Here is a 23,302-nt window from a genome sequence, read left to right as displayed (position 1 = left end):
CAGGTGTGAAAGTCCATCCTTTTAAAAACAGGTAACTACCCTTAGGAAAGTTAAAATGCCATCACTCGATCCCGAAACAGTATAAATAAGATAAAAAATTGGCTGAAAAAAGCAACTGCTTTCACAGAACATGAATGTAGGGGTAAAGCTAAAAGGGTAATTTTGGTGCATAGAGATATAGTGGATGAAAAGGGAATTTCAGTTTACAAAGGTGGTATCAAAACTCACATAACAGAATTAACACCCCTGCACAAACTAAAAAAGAAGAGAGAAAGAAAAAGGAAGGACCACTTCTCAACTCATTCTATGAGGCTAGTATTATCCTGCTATCAAAGACTTCTTAAGAAAAGAATACGGCAGACTAATATCTCTTAGAACAGTATCAGAATGAATAAAATACTTATGAATAAACTTAACAAAAGTAGTGTGAGACCTGTACACACAAGCCACAACTACTGAAGCCCACGCACCGAAACCAAGAGCAGCCCCCGCTCGCCGCAACTAGAGAAAGCCCGCGCGCAGCAATGAAGACCCAACACAGCCAAAAATATATAAATAAAAAACCCCAAATAAATAAATAAATAAAATGTATGTTTAAAAACAAAAACAAATGGAAAGACATTCAGTGTTCATGGACTAGTTTAAAGTGGAAAATAGAATAAGGTATGAATGTTCTCCCTTGGATGAAAAGTGGCATTGTTGGGGGGGAAAGTGAGGGGGTGGGTGGTGGGATGAACTGGGAGACTGGGATTGACATGTATACACTAATGTATAAAATACACTATATATACACTACTATGTATAAAATAGATAACTAATGAGAGCCTACTTATAAAAAATAAAACAAAATTAAAAATAAAAAAGGTTAAGATGGCAACACTCTACAAATAGGTCTACGGAATCAAAGCAAGCCCTATCAAAACCAGAGCTGACTCTTTTCGCAGAAATTGAAAAGCTGACCTTAAACTCACACGAAGTGACAGAACCAGGACCCAGATTCAGGTCTAACTCATAATCTGAAACTCTGTGGAAAGGGAAGTGAGAAAATAACCGAAATGACGTCAGTTCCAAAGGTTTGCTCAGGAGTAGTTCTGTGCCCTAGAGAGGGAAAGAATGCCAACTGCATTCCCTTATGCTACAAAGCTTTCTGGGCCCAGATGTCAGTTTAGCTGCATGATGGCTTTTGCACATAAGCAAAAAAGTCAAATTGCTAATATTTAAGCTTTCGGTGTTTCAATGAATCACTTTTTAACCTTTGCAATTACAGGGTTCTTGTCAATATAGAGAAAATTAAGCTGGATATCCTCTATATATGGACAATAAATACAACTGAATAAAGTCTGAAACCCCTCAAGACTATTAAATACATTTGAGATTTAAGCTAAGAGTTTAAGCTAAGTTATGATATAAAAAATTATGAAGTCTATCAGAATTAGTAGATATTTCTGTGAAGGAGGTAGTTATCTCATTAACTAGTGCTACCCCTGTACAATGACTGTGTAAGTACAGCTCACGGCAGTGCCAGGGAGGATGCATGCCAAGAATCCAAATGCCTTTTAAATTATAAAAGACAGGACAAATCTAGTAAAGTTCTAGTGTTACTTAAAAGGGGCAGATGTCAAAATAAGGATATATTAAGTTCACAGGAACTTGTCAACAGTGAGAAGAATACTGGGGAAGGAAAACAAGAGGGATAGGAAAACAGAAATATCTTTCCTATTTTAGTCAGTCTTCTTAGTTTTAACTATTGTTAAAGGGGCAAAATTCTATTAAATGATTTTATTTTTTTAAAACAAATCAGAATCTTTCTAGGACAAGAAAATAAATAGACAATTTGCTTGAAATTTAAAATTATATATTACAGAAAAGAATATTAACATCTCATACACAAAATAACATATGACATAGATAATAGTACGATAGAAAATCAAGAAAATGAAGATCAGTACCCTCAGAAATTTAGTCCGAGTAACAAACATTAGGAGCCCCAGGAATCCTTAAAATCAGCCAGTGATGTCACAGTGAATGTCAATCAGCATGAGCCTCCACACTCCCAGCCTGTGCCCACTGCTTTGAAGGGAAAGGCCTGCTTAAGCCTCCAATTCTAAACAGCATCAGTTTTCTCACTGCTTTCGCAACAGGATTACTATTGCAAAACTGCTTTTTGCATATTAAAAACTGTTTATAATGCAGGCATTATTTAGTTCCTAAAATCTTTTTGGATGTCACAATTGTGATTGTGCTTGTTGTTCAATGCTGTTACACTGATCAAAAACCTTTATTATGTCTGTACAAGGAGAAGAGGTGGAAGTGACCTCTCCTCGTATCCACACTGTATACTGAGAACCTGAACTTTTCTATTAGAGAGGTGTCATGAACAGGCCCAGGTATGTTCACCATGTTTAACACAGAACCCAATTTCTCAAAGTAAGAGGACAAGTCTCTCTATGCATGTATAGACAAAAGCAGGAGTTTAAATTAAGACAATTACTTTTTAGATGTTCCCACTCTGTGTAAATCTACATGGCAATACATACCAATAAAGCCCTTCTTTGCCAGCTCCATGGTGAACCTCCTTGTGATCTTTTCCAATTCATTATCCTATAAAGGAAAAAGGTGAAACACAAACAATAATGAAAAAATAATTTTTGATAGAAAAACCACTTGTGGAGATAACTAATAGTTGCATTCTATTTTCTACTTATAGGATATTTTCATATATCTTCTTGTGTAATCTTCAGAGCAATTCATAAAGTAGGTATTTCCATTTTAAACGGAAATTAAATTTTAAATTTGACAGACCAGAAATTAGGTTACGTAAGGAACAGATAGTAGTGCTAAGGCTCAAACCTCTTCTCCTTGTATTAATATAGGATCTTATGAGCAATCCTTATGGTGTATTTTCATTTAAATTGCAAATTTAAAAAATAAAATCATATATATTGTTCGTATACAGATATTTATTCACATAATTTATTTAACTTAATACAGAGGTTAATTAGCAGCTTAAATTAACTTGGAATTGATAGGATAAATAATAAAATTTTTACCAAACTAGTTAAGATATGTCACTAGAACCTTAGGATCCCAACATAAAAACCTCAGAGCACAGTTATATATAGTATATGATAATATTTATATATAGAATACATTTATATTATAGTCGTATATAACACGCATGAATATAAATGCTTAAGAATATGAAGGTATACTAATTATATTAATTACATTTTAACCAAGTAAGGAAATGAAAAAGGACATTGATGTAAGTAGGTGACCTTTCATATGGCAAAACACTCAATGAGTTAATTATCTGCTTGTTTTTCCATTCCTTTTAAAAGCAATAGGATGACTTCCCTGGTGGCGCAGTGGTTAAGAATCCGCCTGCCAATGCAGGGTACACGGGTTTGAGCCCTGGTCCGGGAAGATCCCACATGCCGCATAGCAACTAAGACCGTGCGCCACAACTACTGAGCCTGTGCTCTAGAGCCCACGAGCCACAACTACTGAAGCCCGTGCACCTAGAGCCTGTGCTCCGCAACAAGAGAAGCCACTGCAATGAGAAGCCCATGCACCACAATGAAGAGTAGCCCCTGCTCACCACAACTAGAGAAACCCACGCGCAGCAACAAAGACCCAACACAGCCAAAAATAAATAAATAAAGAAATTTATAAAAGCAATAGGAACCATTAATCTCACTGGTATAGGGGATACACAGAAGTCCAGTAATTTCAAGTTCTTTGTAAATGCACCATGTGAACTAATGTCACTTTGATACTTACGGTATAGTTCTTGGGATTGATCTTAACACCAGCTTTGGCACCCCCAAATGGCACATCTGAAAGAGAAGTCTGAAAGTTATTCCATATAAAGGCTAAGAGAATTAAAAAGGCAGAAAGCACTGTGTAATATTATAAAAGTGTGATACTTTTAGCTTTAGTTTCAGAAAATTCAATAAATAAACCCACAATCTCTTCTAAAATGTTGTACCTCAAAATTCTAGTGAACAGAATACTAGACTAGGCAAATTACAATGCATATTTAATCAGTGTGCTTTACTATTTCTAAAATGTAATGGCATATTTATTTTCCTTATTACTGATTTGGTCTTATTTACAGAGTATAGAAAGGGATTTAAACAAAGATCTACACTTAAGGAAAATTCAATTAGTTCCTATAAAGTTCCCCGTTAAAAAAAAAAGACTAAATCTTAATTAAGACTAATTGAAAAATGGTATGTCAAACTGTGCAACCTAAAACAAAAACAAAAAACCGCCACTTCTGATGAGGTATATTTCTCTAACATCTTAAAAGTAACCTTGTATGCAAACATATTTCCCCAAAGAGTTCTTATTAGGTAGCAGCAAAAGGAGCCCACTTACCAACCACTGCACACTTATATGTCATCAGAGAAGCCAGAGCTTTTACTTCATCTACACTCACATCAGTGCTGTAACGGATACCTGGCGGTTTAAAAAAAAAGAGGGGGGTGAGAAAGAAGGGGATATATTTAGAACATCCTTCTGGCATGTTGAAAAAAGAATTCTAGAAATTGAAAATGTCCACACTTTTTATGGTTATTTTCAAGAACACCTAAAGTAGCTTATGACTAAAGAGTCAATAGGGGGACTTCCCTGGTGGTCCAGTGGTTAAGATTCCATGCTTCCACTGCAAGGGGGCTCGGGTTTGATCCCTGGTTGGGGAACTAAGATCCCACATGCTGTGTGGCTTGGCCAGAAAAAAAAAAAAAAAAGAGTCAGTAGGAAAAAAGCTGCTAATTAGATACCCAGAAAGAGCGACAGAATGAGCACTGAATTTGATTCAAGTATTTTCATATTTAAGAGAATAAGATTGGTGAAGTTCAGTGTTTGCTTTCTGGTATGAGTAGCATCAAGTAGGGTTTCTGGGGATTTCGAGATAAGATAGCCCTGTCCTTCAGGGACTTATAACCCAGTGGGAAATAACAGTAAATATGATTTCATAGACAAAAATTACCTTCAAATGAATGATTTTTACCCTTTCAGGGAGACAAGTAACTCCATGGAGGCTTTTCTTTCTTTTACTTTTTGCTTTAGGTGACCTGGTAGCAGAGAGTTCAAGAATTTTGCTATAGGCAAATGGACAGTTAACAGGCTTGACAGTTTCAACTTGAATATCAGATGTCTAAATAGAGGTTTTGGCTTCAATGGGGTATAACCAAAGAGATCCTTACCTGTAACTCCCTTCACCCACTGCCAGCCTCTTTCAACCAAGAAGTGAGAAGCTTGACAAAGTCATCTCTCCTTTCTGGAAATGAGCAATTCCCTTCACTCTTCTATAAGGATGGGAGGTAGCCAAGCAGACAGGTAACTCGGAGTCTTAATGCCCCCAATCCTCTACCAAACTAGATGTTTGGTAGAGGGGACACAGAAAGCGGCTATGCCCACTACTTTGGTTTTGGGGGTCTTAGTCAATAACCCTTACAAGTTTTGCAGGGTTAAGCCACCTCTCATCCTTTTAGTCTACTGCTTCTCAACCCCAAGGAAGAAGGCCTGAGTGAGGCTGATGTTTTGCACACTGCTTGGGGCTCCCTGACACTAAGTCACAAGTATGGGGGCCCAGGGACACCTCTTAAAGGATTCTGGGAATAAAAGAATCAAAAAATAAATATTTTTCAGATAGAAATACACAGTATTCTCATGGACCAGCAGTTTGAGAAAACTCCCTTAGTCATTTAAAAAAGCTGGCTTCTTGGATGTTTCAGAAAACACCTACCTGAACATAAACAACACGTTTCAAGAGAATTTCATCTGTCAGTACATGATCATAAAGAGCAAATTCTGAAACTGAACATATTTCTTTGTCCTATCAGAAAAATAAAATGAATATATTTAGAAAAGCAAGCTCTTAGAAAACTGTATCTTGCATATAATGGGTTCTCAGATTATTTGTGGAGTAAATTGTTATTAAAATTTTAGAATGAGAAATGACAGCGTTTTGGGGTTTTTTTTTTGCATATAGCAGATACCTGTTGCTATAAGCTTGCTTCCTCATTTTGTTCAGGTCTTTATTAAAAACCTTCTTCATTCTGAGAGGCCCTCCCTGACCACCCCTTTTAAAATAATTTAAAATAGCACTTCTTCCTCATCCCCACTCTCCAGCCCCTATTTACTTTAAATTGACTTTATGTTTGTTTACTCTCCAGCTTCCACCCCCACCACCCCCACCCCAGCAAATTAGCACCATGAAGACAGGCTTTCTTTTGTCTACTAATTCTTGGTGCCTCACACAGAAAATTTGCGTGTATTAGGCACTCAAATACATGTGGAATAAATATGACTATTTCTTGACTCTTAAAACTTAAGGTAGAAAGACAGAATCCATGTTAAAATTTTGACATACATGTAAGTCAGTGCCTGTGCATATTATGGAATAAAAAGCACTAAAAAGCAAAAGTACCAGGTCCTAAAAACTATTCCAGAAAAAAAAAAAAATCCAAAATTTGTAAGTAATATTAAGACCAAACACTGTCAACAAAAATTGTTTAATTAAAAATATTTTAAATTGAAGTATTCAGGTATACAACATAGTAATTCACTACTTTTATAGATTATACTCCATTTAAAGTTATTACAGGGACTTCCCTGGTGGTGCAGTGGTTAATAATCCTCCTGCCAATGCAGGAGACACAGGTTTGAGCCCTGGTCCGGGGAAGATCACACATGCCACGGAGCACCTAAGCCTGTGCGCCACAACTTCTAAGCCTGCGCTCTAGAGCCCGAGGGCTACAACTACTGAGCCCATGCTCCACAACTACTGAAGCCCGCACACCTAGAGCCCGGGCACTGCAACAAGAGAAGCCACCGCAGTGAGAAGCCCGAGCACCGCCACAATGGGTAGCCCCTGCTCGCCACAACTAGAGAAAGCCCGTGAGCAGCAACAAAGACCCAATGCAGCCAAAAAACAAAAAGTTATTATAAAATGTTGGCTATATTCCCTGTGCTGCACAATATATTCTTGTAGCTTATTTTATACACAGTAGTTTGTACCTCTTAATCCCCTACCCCTAACTTGCCCCTCCCTCCTGGTAACCACTATTGTTCTCTATATCTATGAATATGTTTTGTGAAATTCATCCATTTATTTAATTTTATTTTTAAAAAATTAATTAATTTATCGAACCTGTGTCCCCAGCACTGGCAGGCGGATTCCCAACTGTGCCACCAGGGAAGTCCCTATTTATTTTTTAGTTTCTACATATGAGTGATAACATACAGTATTTGTCTCTTATTTATTTTACTAAGCATTATACCTTCCAGGTCCATTCATGTGGTTGCAAACAGCAAAATTTCATTCTTTTTTAGGGCTGAGTAAAATTCATTTTTTTTTTTTTTGCGATACGCGGGCCTCTCACTGCTGTGGCCTCTCCCGTTGCAGAGCACAGGCTCCGGACGCGCAGGCTCAGTGGCCACGGCTCACGGGCCCAGCTGCTCTGCGGCATGTAGGATCTTCCCGGACTGGGGCACGAACCCATGTCCCCTGCATTGGCAGGCGGACTCTCAACCACTGCTCCACCAGGGAAGCCCTGCATTCATTTTTATATTATATATAGTTATATACATAACTATATATAATATATAAAAATTATATACATCTTTATCTGCTCATTTCTTGGACACTTAGAGTGCCTCCATATCTTGGCTATTGCAAGTAATGCTGCTCTAAACACTGAGGTGCATGTATCTTTTCGAATTAGTATTTTCATTTTCTTCGGATATTTACCCAGGAATGGAACTGCTGGATCCTATGGTAGTTCTATCTTTACTTCTTTTGAGGAACTGCCACAGTTTTCCATAAATTGGCTGCACCAATTTTATACACTCCCACCAACTCTACTAGCATTCCCTTTTCTCTATATCCTCACCAACATTTTTTATTTGTGGTCTTCTGTCCATTTTTTAATCAGGTTGTTTTTCTGGTATTGAGTTGCATGAGGTGTTTATATACTTTGGATATTTAACCCCTTATCAGTCATACCACTTGTGAATATTTTCTCCCACTCGGTAGGTTGTCTTTTCATTTTGTCGATGGTTTCCTTTGCTATGCAAACACTTTACAGTTCAATTAGGTCCCATTTGTTTATTTTTGCTTGTTTCCTTTGCCTTAGGAGACAGATCAAAAAAAAATGTTGCTATGATTTATATCAAAGAGTGTTCTGCCTATGTTTTCTTCTGAAAGTTTTATGGTTTCTGGTCTTATCTTTAGGTCTTTAATCCATTGAGTTTATTTTTGTATAATCCATTATTTTGTATAGCATGAGAAAATGTTCTCATTTCATTCTTTTACATGTAGCTGCCCAGTTTTCCCAGCACCACTTATTGAAAAGACTATCTTTTCTCAATTGTATATTCTTGCCTCCTTTGTTGTAGATTAATTGACCATAAGTGTGTGGGTTTCTTTATGGCTCTCTATTCTGTTCCACTGATCAATGTGTCTGTTTTTGTGTAAGTACTATACTGTTTTAATTACTGTAGCTTTGTAGTATAGTTGGAAGTCAGGGAGTATGATACCTCCAGCTTTGTTCTTTTTTCTCAAGACAGTTTTGGCTATTCAGGATCTTTTGTGGTTCCATATAAATTTTAGGATTATTTGTTCTAGTTCTGTGAAAAATTGTTATGAGATTTTTTTAAAATTTTTGGCTGAACTGGGTCTTCATTGCTGCGCACAGGCTTTTCTCTAGTTGCATCGAGTGGGGGCTACTCTTCATTGCAGTGTGCGGGCTTATCATTGTGCTGGCTTCTCTTGTTGTGGAGCATTGGCTCTAGGTGCGCAGACTTCGGTAGTTGTGGCACGTGGGCTCGGTAGTTGTGCCTTGTGGGCTCTAGAGCGCAGGCTCAGTAGTTGTGGCGCACGGGCTTAGTTGCTCTATAGCATGTTGAATCTTCCTGGACCAGGGCTCTAACCCATGTACCCTGCATTGGCAGGTGGATTTTTAACCACTGCACCATCAGGGAAGTCCTGTTATGAGATTTTGATAGGGATTGCATAAAACCTGTTGATTGCTTTGAGTAGTACAGGCATTTTAATATTATGAATTCTTCCTATCTATGAACACAGGATATTTTTCCATTTCTTTGTATCTTCAATTTCCTTCAATAATGTCTTTAATTTTTCAGAGTATAGGTTTTTTATCTCCTTGGTTAAGTTAAAAACTTGTTTAAATACTAAAATGTGTTTGTACAAATTGTCACTTAGTGAATAGGCATTACTTAGGCATATTATTTAGTGGAAACTATGCTAGGCCAGGGAGCTGGGTTGGGTGCAGTGCCCAGCATTTCCTAACTAAGTGAATTCACCCCAATAGCAACTGCTGTGGGCATCTGCACTTGCTCACCTGGGGAGGTGCAAACAGTGCTCTTAGGCTTCATGCCAGAATTGCTTGGGATAATGTGTTTGAGGCAGCTGGCACAGTGTCTGCATGTGGTCAATACTTCAATCTCAACTATTTTCACTGCTATTATAAGTACTGCAAAGTAGTAGCAAATAACAAAGAAATGTAGTTTTTAAAAATTTAAATGGATAGGATTTTAAACAAACAGCTCAATAAACTTTGAATTTATTACTTCTCAAGACAAATTCGTGGAGGTGGTAAAATAGTGCTCTATTAAGAATCAGCATTTTTCCTATTACAGTTGAAGCACTTTTTTCATTGTGCTTTTAGAGTCTATGGAAATAGTCACTAAGTTACATTAATTTTCCTTGCTTTCTTAAGTGCGGGAAAAGTTACTTTCCCTTACCCAGTGCTTATAACTAATGCATTCAGTGGGAAACGAAAAACAGCTTGAAATACTAACACTCATAAATCAGACAGCAATCCTAATGTTCTAGACTTAAATGCTCATTAGAAACCAGGCCCCTCCTTCTACAAAACAGTGTAAACAAAGTTTACTTTATTGCAGAAGTCCTGGAATGCTATGAGTCAGAAACTGCATGTAACAAAAAACATGTTTCCACTGGATGGCACCCAGGAATTCCTGTTTGTAAAGTCAAATTTTCTTTCCTAGCCACACCCATTTAGAGAGCTCAACTGCAAGACACTGAAGAGTAGTAGTTACATAAATCACCTCACTCCACAGGCATTTTCTGCAGGCTAGGAACCAATGAAGACTTCTAGTGAATTGAGGCAAGGGACCACTATAAGGAAAGTAGTGGAGTCAGGGGAATAAGCCCTGTAACTGATAAAGGGTGAGAGACCTAGAAATAAATGCAGGGGATGCCTAGGCTAAAGAAGACGTATGCTTTCATTTTTAACTTTCTAATTAGTGATACGTGAATGTTTTTACGTGTGGAATTTGGCAGATATACTAGTACAGACTCCAGTAATACAGGAATTACCCACACCCAAGGGAAGGCTAGTTATTCTTCTTCCTCTGCGACTGGAAACCAAAGATAATTACTAAAAATATACTGCCACCTGAAAATTCTTTACCACATTCTAATGAATGCTAAGAATATGACTGCAAAAAAGACAATATTCTCCAATAAATTTGTAAATTCAGTGGATAAGGAGATATTAGCACAATTGGTGTACATGAAGGACAAAATGATGTGACATATACTTTGAAGTTCTGAAAGAAGGGGAAAACCTAGCATTTTTGAATGCCTCCTGTATAGCAAGAATAGTAAATATGAAGACAAAGTCGTTCAATAAAGCCAAATACCCACATGCATAAAAGAAAACAAAAAAAATCTTAAAACATTTTAAACCAAAATGAAGCAAGAAGGACCTTATTTGCAGTATGAATATTCTCACTTTTTATAAAACCAAGCCTTTCTTTCCCTCTTTTCTGTGACACAGAAGGCTAAAGGTAAGCAAGACCAACAGGGATTGGATGGGGCACAGGGACAGAATCTAGAAGGAACAACTTTTATTACAAAAATGGAGAAAAGTATATTATAGTTTTTCAGTGTCCTAAAGTCTTAGAGCCTACGCTGACACTAGCATTGCTACTGTTTGGGAAGAGATCAACAGGATCTTTGAACGACAGATGTAATAATGGAGGTAGATGCTTCCAATGGAAAGCACAAGTCCCTGGCTGGGTACACTAGAAAGGGAACTGGGTGATTATACAGATGTGGACCACAGGTCTGATGTCATTATAAATGGGGTCTGGAGGTTGGGATTAACATTTACACACTACTCAATACTCTGTAATAACCTATCTGGGAAAGAATCTGAAAAAGAATAGAAATATGTATATGTATAACTGAATCACTTTGCTGTACACCTGAAACTAACACAACATTGTAAACCAGCTATACTCCAATATAAAATAAAAAAGAAAAAAGAAAAGAAATAAACGGGGTCTAAACTCAAGGACCACGGCTGAAAGAGTAATCTGTGCTTTCAGCTCACCAGAGGAAACTAAAGAAACACCACCCATGACAATGTTTATTATTTATCAAACTTGGTAAAGTTGGAGGAAAGATTGGTGATAGAACTTTGAAATCATACCTTTGATTCTCCAGATAAATTAACTTAACATATAGTTATTTTGAGCTAACTGATAATCAGATGTTTCAAAAGAACATTAATGAAATGCAGACCTCTGCAAACTATACACAGCACAAAACATTTCTCAGCCTTTTAACTTAATTCCCAAATATTTTCCTTACTACCCTCAAGAGCCTAAGATTGGTGTACAGTAAGTTTTTCTAGGAGGAAAAAAAAAATCAAAAGCAAAAACTGACTAAGTTGCTATGGTGATAAAGAAAACACATCAGCTGATTACTCTGAAAAAGATGCAGTGAAAAACAGAACTGAGTAGCTTGAATTTTTCTCCCTCTTGCTAGCTGACTCAAACTCAAAAACATACAAAAAAGCTCCTAGCGACTAAGTCACCATTGTTTTTTATGATGAATCATTAACTAAACACATTCATGAAAATTCAAATGGGGTTTTAAAAGTTACTTGAACCTGGATCTTTTAACAGGCTTTGATTTACTGACCAGAAATTCAATTTCCAACTGTATTGTCTCTTTTCAGAAACTATTTACTCAATAACCAAGAGTCCTACCCCAAGTACAGAACCCCAGAAAGGCAAAGAGGACTTAGAACTCTTAAAATTCATGCACTAATACACTTGCCATTTACTCATTAGAACCTATTTTCTCACTTAATATTCCCTAACTCGCAATAAAAGAGCATAACTTAATTAAAAATGAGGAGAGGAGGGAAAGAAGCAGTGAGGAACCAGTACCTACCCACCAGCAAGTAATGACCATGCAAAATACTAGAAGTCTCACAAAAATTCCTTCAGCTCCAGGAAGGAGCATTTAGTACAGAAACTAAAGCCTGCTTGACAGTATCCATGTACTGTTCCTTTTAAGAAGGCAGGGAACAAACACTTTACAGTCTTAACCCATTATCAAAATCTTTATTTTAAGCATTTTGAAAAGACAAAACTAAGCTTTCTGGGAAGCAAATGTTTAGCTGCTGTTGGAAAAACGAAATGAAAAATATATCTCTTCTTTCCATTAAAATTTCAAGATTATGTAACACATACGCATGTTTTCAAAATTCAAATACAGAAAAAGCTGATGTCTCCTGATTACCACTTATGACCCCAGCCCTTAGGGGTGACTATTCTTGGCAACTTAAATGTATATAGCCTTCCAAGTCATTTCCCTGCATTTATGTACATACATATCTACAGAACATAGAGTTGTTTTGTGTTTAAGTATTTAACTTACTGCCCGATGGATGGAGGAAAGAATATGAATTAAAAGGGGGATTCTGTTAATTTTTGTTTTATAGATTCCTTATTCTGATAACACTAAGCTTAGTCATATCTTCATACCAAACAGGTCCTGGAAATGATGTTAGTAAAATTGGTGAATATAAAGTGGATAGCACTTAGTAAAAGACAACAATTTGTTATAAAAAGGTTCAAAGAGGTAAAGGCTCAAAATTTCAGATATCTAGTTTCATATCTATTATTTACAAGTCTAGGTGATATCTGAGAGGGATCTTAAGAGAGGACGAGAAGAATTATAGGGATATGGGAGACAAGGTAGGGACGGGCACCACACTGTTTTTTTTGCAAGGGTAAGATTGAGAAAAACATACGCCTGTATCTCCATTTTTCCTAAGGATCATTTTACACCAGATTCCCTTTATTTTCAAAATTCAGTCCTCTTTCCTAGTAACACTTCTTTCCCTGATACCAGTTTTTCTACCAGTGTCTCAGATTAGAGTTACATCTTTGACTCCCTATTCCATATATTCTACCTGTAGGGGAACCCTGAAGCTAACCAGGAGCCCATCAAGAGTTGCCTCATTAGAACAAAAGGTGCTCTTATCACCCAGGAAATTCCAAGGGATTTAGGAACTCTCTACCACCCCCCATAACTCAGGAAATTACAAGGGTTTCAGGGGCTCCGTGTGAGCAACTGGAGTCAAAGGCCAAATATTAGAACAATGGATACTCCCAGAACCCCTATCACTAAGGAAATCACAAGGATTTTAGGAGCTCTGTATTAGGAACTGCAGGCAGAAACCACATAAATATTTATTATTCCATAAAACCTTACTTTTCACTATTTACAAACATATTCTGTCCTCATGACCCCAACACACAGTCCCACCTCCTGCCTGAGCTGATGCCACCCCCTCTAAGACATATCTATCTGAAATGACCTTTCCCCAGTCTAACTCCTAACCAGCCTTCCCTACTTCCAAATCAAGATGGTCTTTCCTGGGCATCTTCCTTGAACTCCTATTGCAGTAACATATTATCCAGTGTGCTTCCAACTGTGTCACTTATTGACTGGTTCCAGGAAAGGAAAATCAACCTTTATAATTTTCATTTGTGTCATCTTTCACATTTTCCTCTAGCCAAGCAGCAATTTAGAAAAATTAGAAGGTCTGAAAGACTTTCTCCAAGAACAATCAAGAGAACAGCAATTCACGATAAACAAAGGCTTTTCTTAGTTTTTAGGAAGAGACACCCAGAAGAAAGCCATTTAAAAATTAGTGACCTGGGCTTCCCTGGTGGCGCAGTGGCTGAGAGTCTGCCTGCCAATGCAGGAGACACGGGTTCGTGCTCCGGTCTGGGAAGATCCCACATGCCGCAGAGCGGCTGGGCCCGTGAGCCATGGCCGCTGAGCCTGCGCGTCCGGAGCCTGTGCTCCGCAACGGGAGAGGACACAGCAGTGAAAGGCCCGCGTACCGCAAAAAAAAAAAAAAAAAAATTAGTGACCTGAGTAGTAATAAATTTTGACTAACTCTAAAGAATAAACATATTGCAAAGTGCTAAAAGAATTATCGCACTGAAGACCCATAAAGATACATGAAATAACACTGGTGGAGAAATGAGTTTTTCTGGCCGACATAAACTGTTTAAACACCAAAGCTCTTGAAACCTCTTTCAACGGAAAACTCTTTAAAATGTTCCTTCATTGCCTAAGTAATTACAAAAAAAGGGACTGGTAAAGTCATCACCTGTGAACGCCATTTATTTTCTAGCAAGAAGTTAGGTCTTCTAATAGCTATCAATAAATTTCAAATGATCCAAAGTAGTAGGAATCATTGTGTTGATGGCATGACATGATTCTCAATCAGTGCTTACCCCATGATACAATTTGTAACTTTTTACATGAATAAATCCAGACAATGACTAAGAAGGTGGGTGCTGGAATCAGATGGCTGGAGCCTGAACCCAACCCTACTACTTACTGCTGTGTAACCCTGCCAAGGGAGACCTCACTCTTCAGCCTTAGTATCTGCATCTGAAAATCTGGGTCAACAGTGCATTCATGAGGTTGTCCTGAGGAATCAAAGCAGTGATGCACGAAAAGCTCTTAGCAAAATGCCTGGTGTACACGTAAGAGCTCAATAAATGCTATTATTGCTATCCCTTGTTTTGCCAGTTGACCTTTGTGAAGGCAGACTCTCCCAGGTACAGCTGCCTTTTGAAAGGTAACTAAAAATGTCTTGAGCAGCCCTCTCCCAGATTGTCTTCGTGCCCTTCATAAAACCTGTCCTGCCTTTATCAGTAGTATTTCATACATTAACATTTCAGTCTTGATAGTGAGTACTTCAATCTGCATTATTTTCTGCCTCTGGAAAGGGGAAAACACTGATTCATCTAGATAGCTAGGTCAGTTTTAGATAATAGCTGTGGACTTAAGACTGTTCACGGTTATCTTGTAGGAACGGATTGGGAGTAGAGCTGCTTCATTTTATAACTTTCACTATTATTACAACATTTGAGTCATACGTATGTATTTTAACAGGGGTTTGTTGGGTAGAGCAATTATGGGCCATTTATGAATCAATGTGCTTCATTAAAGTGATATTAAAGGTTTTTTCCTTTATTATTTACATTATAACAACCTAATTATTATTGGTTGTTGGCAAAGCCCTCAGTATCTTTAACATAATTGGATAAGAAACAATTTTCCCAAGCAATCTAAATTATCACCAACAATCTAAACCTAGATTCTTCCCACTGCATAAGTTATAAAATCTAAGTCATTTCTTAGAAATTTAAACGTTGTCAGTTTATCTGGAGTTTGATACATACTACTGGTGTTTGTCCTCCAATTTTTGATGCCCCAATTCCTGAAAAGTGTCTTTTGCATATTAAGTGAGCAGTAAGTGTTTGTCTTCCTGCAAATGGGGTTTTTACTGCCAAAGCAAACTAGCTAGAGGGATTCACACAAAGTGACAGGAAGACTGAAGGACAACCTGGCTTACAGGTCTCCACCGTTATCGTAGCTCTTCATTCCCTAGTATTTTCGGGGAGGGCATTTGGCTCCCATGAAATAAGAAGACCTTTATAACAGCAACGCAATTCATATTTAACTAAAAAAGTATTAAAAACAACAATAACTCAAGGCTAAGGGCTAGAGGGTAGAAGACATAAACTACCTGTGTTCTAACTGAACTTCCAGGTTGAGTTAAATTTATATACAAAGACTACATTTACCTTGTGGCAGCAGATGTAGACACATACTCACATTCTAAAAATATCAGACAGTGTGAATTTATTCAAAGTTACCCGTTTTGATGGTTGTCAATTCAGCATAGGAGAAGTAAGAAACATTTTTTTTCCAGTGAAAGCAGAGGATGTCTCATTTAAAACCAGTATCAGAGACCTACTAGAGAATGGACTTGAGGATATGGGGAGGAGGAAGGGTAAGCTGTGACAAAGTGAGAGAGTGGCATGGACATATATATACTACCAAACGTAAAATAGATAGCTAGTGGGAAGCAGCTGCATAGCACAGGGAGATCAGCTCGGTGCTTTGTGACTACCTAGAGAGGTGGGAGGGAGGGAGACGCAAGAGGGAAGAGATATGGGAACATATGTATATGTACAACTGATTTACTTTGTTATAAAGCAGAAACTAACACACCACTGTAAAGCAATTATACTCCAATAAAGATGTTAAAAAAACAAACAAAAACCACAGTATCAGTACTTTCTAGTGTTTTCTCAAAAAGCACTACCATTTACCACAAACTTAGATCCCAAAGGCCGAGGGGGACTTCAGTACTGTACTGACTCCAACCCTTAGCTGGCTGCCCTGCCCCCAACCCCTGTATCCTGCCGCCCAAAGACAAGAACAAAGACCATCTACCTCCTACTGTTTCTTTTTTTGCATTTTGGCTCTTAAAAACAAGTCAATGGGTCAACATAAGGTACACTTTTTTTGGGGGGTGGTGGTGCTGATATTTGCAGTTAAATGAAAGATTTAGGTCAGTGCATCAGGATTCCATCAACTTTATTTAAATGATAATTTTAGAAAGTTCTAAGAGGAAAAATCAGTCACAGGAAATTTGGACTCAACATTTTTAATCTGAAGACCTGAGGGGGGTGGAGGATGGGAGGACAGGAGGGAATAGAAAGTAAACTGACTCCTACATCAATGAATTGCTATCATCAATCTCTCTACTTCTCCCCCAGTGAGTTAAATAATAAATTTCCTTCTAAAAAGGTATATTAATCTCAGGTTGAACCAGGGCCAATAAAATACAGAAAATTTATTCTGAAAAAGTTAACAGGAATAATCACTGATAATGTTTTCAAACACATAAGAACCTTTGAAAGTCTTCTTAAAGTAAATTCCCACAAGATTCATCTTTGCTGAAAATATTTTTAAGGCCTCCCTTAAAACTTCCTTTCAGAGCATGAAGCACACTCTTTTGCAAATCCTTAACAGATGCAAATCTATTGCGTTCATTTAAATATGGTTATGTGGGAAAAGAGAAGCACAAAAACAGTATCATTAAATATTTACTTATTAAATATTTACTCAGTATAAAGTACACATCAGCCACCCTCAGGTCTTAAAACCACCTGTTTCACTTACCCATATTATAAATTAGATTGTTGCTTTGCTACAACCTTGAGAATTTTATGTTGGAAAACTCAGGTTAAAGGTTGCTCTTGATGAAAGATTAGAAAGCTGAGGGTTGGGAAAAGGATGATGCAGAGCAGACAAGGGTCCCCCCCAACCCAAAGAAGTTGGTCAAGAAGGCAGTTGAGTTAGGATGGGGAGAGAAAAGTGTGCTTAGGAGGGTAAGTTCACATGGCTTCTCCAAAGCATTTTAAAAAATCTCAGTCACCTAATATTCTAAAACAAGAGTGAGACCAAGGAGGTTAACAACTTTCTTGTACTGTTAAATTAGAGGGAAAAAAACCCACTGAAAATAAGTCCCTCTTGGAATATACATTCTCTGCAACAAGATGGGGGTGATAAATGGGTAGGAAAATCCCAGAGTGTCATGAAAGCAAAGCATGGATGTCTACAGTACCCCCATTTTGCTGATCATCTATTCATCATCACCCTGTTCATTATCTTAAGCACCCCAAAATATGTTGAAGAGCCTGCATAGCTATCTGATCCTCCCCCATCCTTTCTCTCCATAAAGTCTTTCAAATTTCTTAAGATAATAAATTTATCACTTTATATTGGCTGATTTTCTTTCATATTATCTTGCAATGCTTGCTACTATTTATTAGTTGCACTTCCGTTTCTCTGTTAATATGCTGGGATTTAGTAGTGCTTTCACTAGCAAGCCTTCTTGTAAATGGGATAAACAGAACAGAGAATTGTATCTTACGTTCTAGTAGGAACAAGTGTTACAGTAACAGTGCTTTCTATAGCTGATGCAATTTGTTGCTAGGTTTATTATTATTTTGGTATAAAACTGCTGTGGCAAGAGGAAGAGGACTAACAAATTAGGTCAAACTTTAGTTGCTTTATTGAGTCTGTGGAGTTGTGACTCATGATAGGAGAGGGCCTGGCATAGAAAGAACAGAATAATACAAAGAACTTCAAGGAAACGAAGTCAGATCCTGCAGAAAAACAAATATACTGGTTTCCCTGCATACCTTTTAAGCAACTGGAAAATACTGCCAATAAGATAGTATATAAACTAGATGTCCATTCTAAAGAAACACTGCAATTTAATATTTGCTAACTTTGCCTCTTCTTCCATCATCTTTGATTTTCTTGGGAGCTTGAACTTGTATTCTTGGTTTAGAGAATAAGGGAGTGGATAGGAAGAAGGCGCTGTAGATGGACAGTGTGTATGTTTTATGTAGTATTGGAGCTGGAAAGGGAAACCAGAGGTCAAAGTGGTTCAAAAGTTGGTTTTAGAAGAGGAAACTGAGAGCTAGAGGATAATTAAGCTCTAAAGGTTAAGTCCTAGAAGTGGGTGGGGTCAATGCAAATTTAGCAAGTAGTAGAGGTAAATCATTTACCTTTGCAGTTTGAAGCAACCTTTGTTCCTGGGCTAAGAATGCCAGCAGAGCTCAAATTTTTCTGCTAGAGAGATTTCTAAAAATCATCCTTAGAAGTCAGCTGGTATAATAGAACACTGGACCAGATTTACAGAGACAAAGGGTCTAGCCCAACATCCTCTGTGCTTATTAGCCAAGCAACCTCCAGCTAGACTGTACCTCCTCAGGCTCTTTATTCTACATAATTTTTTAATAGAAAAAAATGGTTTTGCCACGTTACTTTTAAGCACTATTAAAGATGCATTGTGCGATTTTAAGGGGGAAAAGTAGCGGGGGAGCCTTTATTTGCCCAAAGAAAGCAATCTGACTGCAGAAGAAGCCAAATCTACAGACATTCAAAAATTTAAGCTACAGGATAACTTAGTGACTATCAAATTTTAACCGACTCATCCCCTTTCTTCAAGCACTTTATCTTTTCCTCAAGCTCAAATCTGGTGCTAGCCTGAACCAGCACACACCCACAGGGCTATTTCATTCCATTGGCTGGCGGGCCGTCCTGCAGTCTACACCCTTTAGACTTACTGTCAGGATGCCTGGTGTTTGTCAGGTGTTACACTGCTCATGTATTACCTTTTTCTGTGTGTGCAAAACTGAAGCTGCCAGAGTAGGAAAGTAATTTAATAAAATGTCGAAGTATAATTAATAAATTCATCTGGTTAGTAAAACTCTGAATTTCAAACTTAAAAGGCAATTCATTTTGTATGTTCCTGTATCATCTGTCACTGTTGTACAAAGAGTGAAAAAATCCGAAAACAATTATTTTGTGGTTTGCGTTCGCCTGAGTCATAGAAGCCCACAAAATCTTGTAGAGGCACAATCTGATGGGCCGGTCATTTCCTTTTCTACAAGTGATTTCCGTCAAGACCCACCCTGTTTGTCACAGTCGCTAGGATCAAAAGAGCGGTGGCAGTGTCTTCTGCATACAGCATCAACAAGCATAAGCCGGGGATGACGGCTCGCGGGGGAAGGACCAACTACGTGGTGGGGATAGGGCGGAAAATTCACTATCCACCAGAGCCTGACACATCCCAGGCCGGGGCTGGGAGGGAGCGGGGAACGTGGGAGGTGGACAGTGCCCGCCGGGGCTGAGTCGAGCCGTGACCGGGAGGCAGGAGGCAGGAGGCAGGAGGCCGGGCGGGGCGGGGCGGGGCGGGGCAGGGCCGCGGGACAGGGCGCGAGGGGCTCACCTCCCTTGCAGGGCGTGCGGTGCTGGCTGTGCTGGGCCCGGTAGCCCTCGATGACCTCCCAGGAGCCGTCGTCGCGCCGGATGGGGAAGGACAGACTCAGCACATGGTTGCAGGGCTTGATGATCCGCAGGATGCCACGCACCCGGTTCCGCTTCTGCTCCTCGCTCTCCCGGATCTTCAGGTCCTCCACCAGCTTGTCCTCCACGATGCTGGCGCCGCGGTCGAAGAAGCCCTCCACCATCTTGAAGAAGTTGGGGTCGTCCTCGCGGTCGGCCGCCGCCTCGCTGTACTGTCGCCGGCCGGGCGGCGCGAGCCCCGGCTGCGGAGTGGCGGCGGCTGTGGCGGGCTGCCCGCGGGCCCGGCCCAGCAACGCGGCCGAGTCGGCCGCCGCCGAGCCTAGGGCTGCGGGCCCGACGCGGGACAGCTGCAGCGCTTCACCCAGGCACCGGTACATGTCGGCAGGACGGAGGCCGCAGAGGCAGGCGCTCTCACAGGCCCGGGGACGGACAGAGGGAGGAAGGGCCCCGCGCGGGCTGCCCTTTTAAGCTGTAGCTTCCTGCCTTCTTGGCTGTCCCCTCCCCTCCGGCGCTCGCCGCCTAACGGGAGGACGGACTTAGGGTGCAGTGGGCCAACGTCGCCTGTGCCTTGCAGGGCGGGGGCGCGCGCCGCCCAGGGAGCCGGGTCGGCGGCGTGCGCCGGCGGGGGCTCTCGGGGGCGCGCAGGCGTGGGCCGTCCTGGTGCGCATGCTCGCAGGGTGAGGGGCGGGGCGGGCACCCAGCAAGCTTCCGGAATTTGCGGGGAGCAGGTGTCTCAGGTTTGTACGCGCCCCGGGCCTCGTCCGGGGGGCTGTTTTGCCGGGGGAGGGGGCCTTCCTGGGGAAGGGGCCCACCCGCCTCTGGGGGGCGCTGAGAGTCCGGTCCCGAGACCGCGCGCGGGTGAAGGTGGTGCGGTCTGGCGGTGGGCCGAGGGCGAATGAGTCATGGGTGTCCCTCCTTTCCGCCCTCGCGCCCTTGGGCGCGGGGCAGCCATCCTGTCACCCTTGCATCTGTCTTGGGGCGGCCCGGAGAAGCAGCGTTTGGAGGCCGGGCTAAGAGCTTGGCTTTATCCGCTGGGACTTCGAAGAACTCTTGTCATCGGAGTTGGAGTTTTGAAGTGGCTTGCAGGAAGTGGAAGGGAGAAAGCCTGAGAGCTGGGGAATCCCTTACCTATTGGCTTTCACCACTTTAAGTTTTAAATTTTGTTCCATTCAACCACTCAATGAGGTTGAGATGAAATAGTTATGTTGTATCAAATGCAAATTTGATACAAATCGTTGTATCTTTCTGAAATTTACTGAGTGTGCTTCCCCATTTCAGAGAGACGTTCTTGAAATAGTCTAAAAACAAGGACACTGTAGAAATGCAATAATAACTCCCGGATATTGTTTCTCAGTAGTATATGTATTAATGGTCCAGAATAGGATTTGTAAACGTTAAGGGACATGAGGGTTTAATTATGTACTTACACATACTTGATGAGAAATACTAAAGTTATACATTAGATGCTTGGAAAAGTCTAATGACTCAGTTTTTAAGACAAGCTATCAAAGGCCGCATAACCAGCTTTAGCGGTCCCAGTGTACTTTCGTGATTTTAAAATGGCACTTTTTTGACCTGCAAAACGATTTTGCTTCCTGACATTCACTTTATTCATCTATTAGCATATGGAAGAGAATGTTTTAATTCTCACAGTATTATGTACAGTATAAGGTGATAACCTAGATGAACTAAATTACATTAATCTATTCAGTGTGCTGTCAAAGCAAAAAAGGCGGAGCTTATCTTATTTTTATCTTTTTTTTTTGTATTATCTTATTTGCTAGATAAATGATAGTCATTATATTTGTATTGTGTTTTTCAGTGATAACTATTCTCTGGACTGAATCCTGAATTTGTCTTGTTGGTCAAATGATTAAGGTACTAAATTTCCTTTTCACTTGATAGTATTATTTTATATTGCAAAAACAACAACAAGCAAATACAAAGTATCAGAATAAAGTGATTAGAATCAGTGAACGTGGAAATTTTTCCCCTTCAGATTAAATTCTTAGGTATGTTTTGAGGAAAGTGGTTTAAAAGCTTAGTTTTATTGCCCTTGTTTATCTCTTTCTTGATAACTATAGCCTTCAGAAAAATAAATGTTTAACTTTGCTTCTTCCCAGTTTTGTTCACCTGAATTCAAGAAGGTAGAAAGGCTATGGAAGGAGAGAGGAAATTTTAACTGGGAGTCTCCTATGTGTAGATGTTTTACGAAATATCTCTAAAAGAACCTCTAAAAGTAGATTTTTTAGTTTTTAAAATCATTATGTTTTTAAATTATTTACAAGTTGTAAAAAAAATTCAAATTGTATAGATAGATTTTTTAAAAAGAGTGGAATAATCCAAACTCTGTCCTGACCCCCACCTTCCCATTTAGTAAGTAGTTGGAATGTTTCTTTTCATTCTGAAGTAGGTATTAGAATTCCCGATTTATCTGGAGGGTGAACTGAGGCTCACAGAGACCAGGCAAATTGTTGATGATCACCTAGATGGTAAATAGCACGCTAAGATTCACACCGTGTATCTGACTCGAAGTTATGCTGTTTCTGTTATTCCAAGAAATATTTTAAGTGTTTGTTGCATTTAGTTTAAAATTATTTACTGTGATGTAAAGTCTAGCAAGTTTCAGCTTTACACTGATGATTCCTTTATAAAATATACAGATACTTTGTAAATTAAAGTTTATTGATAATAATTTTCAGTTCAAAAGGAGACTAGATTGGGATTGACATGTATACACTAATATGTGTAAAATAGACAACTAATAAGAACCTGCTGTATAAAAAATAAATAAAAATTAAAAAACAAAACAAAACAAAAGGAGGCTAGAATTTAACTTGAAGGGAATTTTGGTCATTTGATAGCATTCAAAAAAGGCAACTGGTTTTCTGCCTTTAAGGTTTATGAGTTTTCCTTAGCTGTTTCAAAATTCCAGGTCTTTTCCCTTTGATTCATAGCATGCGTTTGTGCTTTCAAGTGCTTTTAAAAATATTGTAGAATTATTTTAGGATTTAGAAAGACAGCATATAAATACAGGAACAACATAGTTGTTTTCAAAATAATTTAATTTGGAAAGGTAATACATACTTTCTACTTTCTGTCTCTAGATTTGTCTGTTCTGGACATTTTGTTTAACTGGAATCATGCAATCAATATATGGTTCTATATGGGAACATATGTATATGTATAACTGATTCACTTTGTTATAAAGCAGAAACTAACACACCATTGTAAAGCAATTAT

General features: G+C 39.1%; 2 protein-coding genes across 6 annotated transcripts in view; one reads left to right on the top strand and one right to left on the bottom strand.

Moving 5' to 3' along the window:
* GLUD1 (glutamate dehydrogenase 1) overlaps window positions 1-20,677 on the bottom strand; it is a 40,154-nt gene extending 19,477 nt beyond the window's left edge. Inside the window, exons 1-4 of the mRNA XM_030862821.3 lie at window positions 19,983-20,677; window positions 4,384-4,464; window positions 3,784-3,839; window positions 2,538-2,601 (exon numbers count right to left, since the gene is read on the bottom strand). Coding sequence (XP_030718681.1) covers window positions 2,538-2,601; window positions 3,784-3,839; window positions 4,384-4,464; window positions 19,983-20,436 — 655 coding nt within the window. The 5' untranslated portion in view covers window positions 20,437-20,677. The remainder of the gene's footprint in view (window positions 1-2,537; window positions 2,602-3,783; window positions 3,840-4,383; window positions 4,465-19,982) is intronic.
* A 65-nt stretch (window positions 20,678-20,742) lies between these two features.
* The window catches only part of SHLD2 (shieldin complex subunit 2), a 114,338-nt gene continuing 111,778 nt past the window's right edge, over window positions 20,743-23,302 (top strand). For all 5 annotated transcript variants that reach the window (XR_004040862.2, XM_030862819.3, XM_030862815.3 and 2 more), the window contains exons 1-2: window positions 20,743-20,796; window positions 21,882-21,937. The gene's annotated coding sequence lies outside the window, so the exon portion shown is untranslated. The remainder of the gene's footprint in view (window positions 20,797-21,881; window positions 21,938-23,302) is intronic.

The sequence above is a fragment of the Globicephala melas genome, chromosome 16, assembly GCF_963455315.2.
Source record: "Globicephala melas chromosome 16, mGloMel1.2, whole genome shotgun sequence".
Lineage (NCBI taxonomy): Eukaryota > Metazoa > Chordata > Mammalia > Artiodactyla > Delphinidae > Globicephala > Globicephala melas.
This window is presented reverse-complemented; position numbering and strand designations above follow the sequence as displayed.